This window comes from Panthera pardus, unplaced genomic scaffold (genome assembly GCF_024362965.1).
Source record: "Panthera pardus isolate Hobbes unplaced genomic scaffold, ASM2436296v1 HiC_scaffold_2, whole genome shotgun sequence".
In the NCBI taxonomy this organism is placed as follows: domain Eukaryota; kingdom Metazoa; phylum Chordata; class Mammalia; order Carnivora; family Felidae; genus Panthera; species Panthera pardus.
This window is the reverse complement of record NW_026526765.1, coordinates 123162405-123168404: the sequence shown is the minus strand read 5'-3', so window position 1 is coordinate 123168404 and position 6000 is coordinate 123162405. Positions and strand designations below refer to the sequence as shown.

General features: G+C 46.7%; 1 protein-coding gene across 1 annotated transcript in view; it reads left to right on the top strand.

Moving 5' to 3' along the window:
* Positions 1 to 1956: 1956 nt before the first annotated feature.
* Positions 1957 to 6000, top strand: part of UBE2D2 (ubiquitin conjugating enzyme E2 D2) — a 54177-nt gene continuing 50133 nt past the window's right edge. The window contains exon 1 of the mRNA XM_019424354.2: positions 1957 to 2438. Coding sequence (XP_019279899.1) covers positions 2415 to 2438 — 24 coding nt within the window. The 5' untranslated portion in view covers positions 1957 to 2414. The remainder of the gene's footprint in view (positions 2439 to 6000) is intronic.

Below are 6000 nucleotides of genomic sequence, written 5' to 3'. Positions count from 1 at the left end.
TCTTCTTCTTCTTCTTCTTCTTCTTAAGTCCATTCATTTATTTTGAGAGAGAGGGAGAGAGAGTGTGCTCAAGTGAGGGGGGGAGCAGAAAGAGGAGAGAGAATATTCCAAGCAGGTTTTGTGTTGTCAGTGTGGAGACAGACGTGGCGCTCGATCCCACGAACTAGGAGATCATGACCTGAGCCAAAACCAAGAGCTGGACACTTAACCAACTGAGCCACCTAGGTGTTCCAAGTATGGTTGACTTTTATTTCCTTTTTTTTTGATTACCTGTATTTCTTGCAACCCATATATATCTATCTATATCTATATCTATATCTATATCTATATCTATATAGAGATATAGAGATAGTTTTTTTAATACAAAAAACTTACCGGTTGAAGAAAAAAGTTTTAAATTTGAACAATGGGCATTTTTGTACCTCTTCTATCACAGTTCTTAGGAAGAAAAGATTTGGGTAGGGGGCACTTGGGTGACTCAGTCAGTTGAGTGTCAAACTCTTGATTATGGTTCAGGTCATGATCCTAGGGTTGTGAGGCCGAGCTCTGAATCAGTTTCCTCACTGAACTGGGAGACTGCTTAAGATTCCCTCTCTCTTTTTCTTTTTCTCTCTCTTTGGCCCTCTCCCCTGCTCATGCTCTCTAAAATAGAAATTAAAAAATAAAAAATAAAAAAAGATTTGGGACTGTAGAATATTCCTCTTCACCTCCAACCTCAAATACATCCACCTTGGATGACTGGATGCAGTTTTCCCCTCCTTTGATTTGCTGGATCCACAGTGGCCTGTCCCATTGGTCCAACCTTTACTCAGTAGGTGAGGCAGTATAAATTTTGCCACTGACCTATTGGGTAACGATTCACAGGATCTTTCTCTTAGGAGCTCCAGTTTCTCCTTTCAAAATTCAGGTTAGAATCAATGATATCCAAGGTCACTTCCAGATAGAGGAAAGAACACAGTTTTAGAATCAGAAAACCTCAGGATGGATGTGAGAATGTGGGCATCACTCCCCAGGAAAAAAATCCTTAATATTCTCTTGTGTGCCCCCCAGCCAGGTATTAAGTACCTCCAAGCCTAGGCCTGGTCTTGTATCTCACTGGTCATGGCATAGGACTCAACACAAGAGTAGTTCCTCAGTGAATTAGCTTTTGTCTCTACCTCCTAAAAAGCAACTCCAGAATAGATTTTCTAGGCTTGCTCCTGATGGTGATCTGAACCACAAGGTTGGTTTTAACTACTGGAGCACACACTACACGTTTTTTGGTTCTTTGTTTTTCCTGAGGTAACTGCTGCAGTGCTTGTCTGTAACAATTCACCAAGCAGAACAAGGTGTGGGTACCTCTCCTACAAGTGACACGTCTGTCGCTAATGGACATTCAAGTTGTCATCCTTTTGGGGGCCTGGTCATAAAGGCCATCTCACAGCTGCCCGAGGAATGCTCAAAGAAACACATTCCCAGCAGGTGCCCTGGATGTTACAAGGCTTCTAGAAAGCGCTCTGACAAGACCCTGCACTTCACGGAAGTCACAGCTTTGCCTCTATAAAGCTGTGTGACCTTGGACAAGTCCCTTCCTCCTTCGAGAACATTGCAATGGGCCTAAGTACCTCCTCCCGGGTCAGTCTATGCTATGGCGCTGATCAAGTGACCTGGAAAACATTCGCTTTTAAACGTTTATGGATATTCGATGCCACACATGAGGGTACCCGAGGCAAGGGACTCAAGGGTTGCGGCGCGCAAGGAGGTACCACCCGCGCCAAGAATCTCGCGAGATTTCCTCCCTGCGCTTCGCGACGTCATCCTCTCGGCGGCCGTGGCGGCGAAGGAGACGGCGCGTAAGATACTCACAGGGGCGGCCCGTATCCCTCCGCCGCCGGCGCGGTCCGGCCCTCCTTCCCATAGCCCGCCAATCCCCGCGCCTCCCGACCTGCCCCTCGGCCTGGGCCCACCCCGCGCTCCGGCGGCCCCACCCCGGCGGCGCCGCCCGCCCGTCCGCCCGCGCGTCCGTCCGTCCACCTGCAGCAGGCAGTCCCTCTGGTTGTCCGATCGAGCGGCGCCGGCCGAGCCCGAGGCCAGGGCTCTTGCTCCCCGGCGGAGGGATCCGCGGCGGCTGAGGAGGCGGCGCTGAGATTAGGTAGAAGAGGCAGCTACGGCGGCGGCGGCGGTGGTAGCGGCGGCGGCTCGGGCGGCAGCGCATAAAGGGGCCGCCGCCGGGTGATGCGGTGACCGCTGCGGCAGGCTCAGGAGCCGAGTGGGCCGCGGCCCTCAGTCCATCCTGCCGAACCCGCGCTCCCGAACTGCCCATCTTCTCCAGTCGAGCCGCGATCACCGAGGCGGCCTCGCGCCCCCTCGCCCCTTCCCCGTCCCTCCCCTGTCCCCGTCCCCGCCCCGGGGGCCACCGCCACCCGCCTCCCACGATGGCTCTGAAGAGAATCCACAAGGTAAGCGGCCGGAGGTCGGCTGAGGGTTCCGGCCGCTGGGCGGGCCAGCTGAGCAGGCTGCGGCCTGCACTTCCCGCCGTCGCCTCCGCCTGGCTCGCGGCCTCTTCGGACCCGGCTGCCGGCGATGGCCCTGCCGGGCGCCCTTCCCACCCTGTTCCCAGTGATGGCGCCGGTAGAGGCCCGGCTCGCGGTCCGAGCTTAGGCCGGAGGTGCGCTGGCCCGCTCTGCGTTCCTCCCTGGCCTCCTTTCTAGGCCCCGCGTGGTATGGAGTCCCAGGGCCTCTGCCCGGCTTGGGACTGCTGCGCTAGAGGGCCATTGTCCGGCCATGCCGGGAGGGGGAGCTGGGGCTGGGGCGTTGAGCTGCCCCTTTGACAGAGGTCGAAAGGGCTCCTCGCCCCATCACTGCCTGTGTTCTCCCACCTCCCGCCCACCCCCGCCCACCTGCTATGGCTTCTTCCACCGACCCGCCTGAGCTTGGAGCCCATGTCCCAGGCAGACAGAGGAAGCCTTTTTGTCCGATCTACAAGTATTTCTTGAGTTCACTTACCTCTTGGTGGCCATACACTTCGGTCCACTCTACTTGTCCAGAAACTTAAGAGTAGGAAGTTCAGAAGGAGAAACAAAACAAAAACATGACTCTTGATGGAGGAGGGAAGTAGAGAAGCGTTTTGTTCTTTGAGGTTGCCAAATGTAAGAAACTACACTTCAGTTTTACAGGAATGGATCTAATAGAAAAGCTGTTAAATTTGCAAGGGTAGAGCTAGAAACTTGCACGTTGAAAACCACTGGAGAAATTAAAGTTTCCTTTTACAGTGTCTTCATAAAATGGATTTTAACGCTTGAATTAGGTAATATGTTCAAGGAGACTCTTTTAATTTGGAAGGAATTTTGCTAGACTTTTCCATTTGAAAGGATGTCTTTGCCCTTTACGATGAAAGGTTATTTAGTTACTGGTATGGAGGTATTCCTTATACAGTTTCTAGAGTATGGGCTTGGCTTAAAATTTAGGGTCCCTCCAATATTGTAACCTCCTGGTGCCCCTATCATGTTTTTTTTTCTTAGAAGTGGTGAAGTACGATTGTACTTCTGATTTTTGTTGGTGTTTCACTTGGTTACTTGGAGAGGCTCTATTAAACCGCTAGCCACTTACAAGTAGATTGGTTATCCATCGGAGGAATGGGATGGAGATGCAAGGGAAAGAGAAGCAATATTCACCTTACCCTAAACTCAGTGAAAATGCAGGCTGTTGGACAATTAAAATACCTGTTTGCACTTGGTCTTCATTTCATTCATGTCAAAAACCTTTAATGTGAAATTAATCCCAGTGCTTACTGTAAAATAGGTTAGAGCCTTACCAACTTGTTTGGATTTACTTGACTTCTAACAAATGAAAAAAGGCAGACTTTAGACAGAGTAAACCTTGTATTGAAATGAAGCCGCTTATGTGTTAAAAGGAGCTTGAAACTTAAGGGGAAATTTCTTAAAGAACTTTTTAAGGGACTGAAGCACGCGGAGGGATGGTCATCCACATAAAAATATATATGTATTTTTAAGGCATTTAGGAGTTGCTGAGTTCTTCTACAGTCTAATTGGGAAGTACCAATTTGAGATTGTAATTGTATAAAATTTTTTTAACCCCCCCCTCCCGGCCCCAGCCCCGTGCTCTTATTTTAAAACCTGAAGAGAAGTATGTGTGATAACTTACAGATCAAGAAATATATCCTTTAGTGTCTATGTTAATTGATGTGCGTTACATTTTTCAGGAAAAAAAAGTAACATTCAAAACATGTATTTTAATCTTTTAATATACTTGCCCTGGTAATGTGGGGTTTTTTTGTTTTTTTGTTTTTTTGTTTTTTTTGAGTTACTACGTATTCTTTAGATTTTCTTTAAAATATCTTCTTATAAAAATTTTAATAAGGAAAGTTAAGCTTAGGCAATGATACTTTGAACTTTTAAAACTCACAGTTAGCCTTTTACCCTCCTGGTTTATAATCTAGAGCCCTTTCCAGAGTATGCTTAACTTCTGAGACTGACAGGGATTTGAAATACAAAATTTATTTTTGGTATACTAGTCAATAAAATTGTGAAAACAAATGGAAATTTTCTTTTTCAATTTTTTTTTGTAATACCAATTTTTTAAAGTTTATTTATTTTGAGAGAGAGAGAGAGCACGCGTGCATGCCGAGGGGCAAAGAGAGGGAATCCCAGGCAGGCTCCTCGCTGACAGCCCCGATACGGGGCTCGAACCCTCAAACTGTGACATCATGACCTGAGCCGAAGTCAACCACTTAACTGACTGAGCCACCCAGGTGCCCCTGTGTAATGTCAGTTTTAAGTTGAGTCCAGACTTAACCTAGGTATGGGTAAGACCAGTTTTCATATCTTCTTCTTGACCCTAGTAATGTATCTGCAGTGGAATACAGAAAAAACTTAGTTGGCTTATGTAATTAATCTTGGTCTTAAACCTTCCCAGTTACCATTTTCTTAAAAAAAAAAAAAAGTTCTACGTTAATACTCTGTTGACTTTAGATATCATGAACTTCATCTAGGTTCTAATAAAATTTTGCTGAAAGCAAATACATTTGATATGCAGCATCTTTAGGAGTTCAATATCTTCTTTCTTTGACAGAAGGAAATAGTGTTCTGTGAGATTGACAGTTCTTTAAATGCCGTGTGTTTATGGCAAAAGCTTTTGATAGACTTCATAGACTTTATTTTGACACACACTTTAAGGTCTCTTGACCTATGCTTTAATAGAGTATACCAAAAAGGGTCATCATCAACATCCAGTATAGTTCTTTGCAAGGATCGGGACCCTCTGGGCTTGTTGTATCCACACCAAATGGTCCTAGCCTACTGTGTTTTGAGGTTTGCTGCTGACTTTATAGGTGTTTAGCTTTGATTTTGATGCTTTGAGTGTCTGCTTCTAGCAGCACCACCCCCAGCCCTTTTCCAGTTGGCTGCATCTCATCTGTTGTGGGCTGGGAAACCAGATCACGGAGCTTATTAAAATTATGTCTAAAATAAGATCCAGTAGGCTCTGAGTGACGAGGGCTTCATGTGTTCTGTGAACTGTGTGGTCTCTTTGGCTGCTCACAGACCTTTTTTACTTCCTGTTTTTCTTCTTTTGTTACACAGATGCAGGAGACTTTTGGGTGCTCTTAGAGTGCTATAATATTGAAATACAGGGCTAATTTCTTTATTCTGGGGAAGGATAAAAGACAATGTCTTGATTCTTTGAGGAGTTGAAGACAGACCAAAGTTAGGATACTATAAACTATTTTCTTTTTTTTTTTTTTTTTTAATTTTTTTTCAACGTTTTTTATTTATTCTTGGGACAGAGAACGACAGAGCATGAACGGGGGAGGGGCAGAGAGAGAGGGAGACACAGAATCGGAAACAGGCTCCAGGCTCCGAGCCATCAGCCCGGAGCCTGACGCGGGGCTCGAACTCACGGACCGCGAGATCGTGACCTGGCTGAAGTCGGACGCTCAACCGACTGCGCCACCCAGGCGCCCCTATAAACTATTTTCTTAACAGTAATAGTGCCTTGTACATT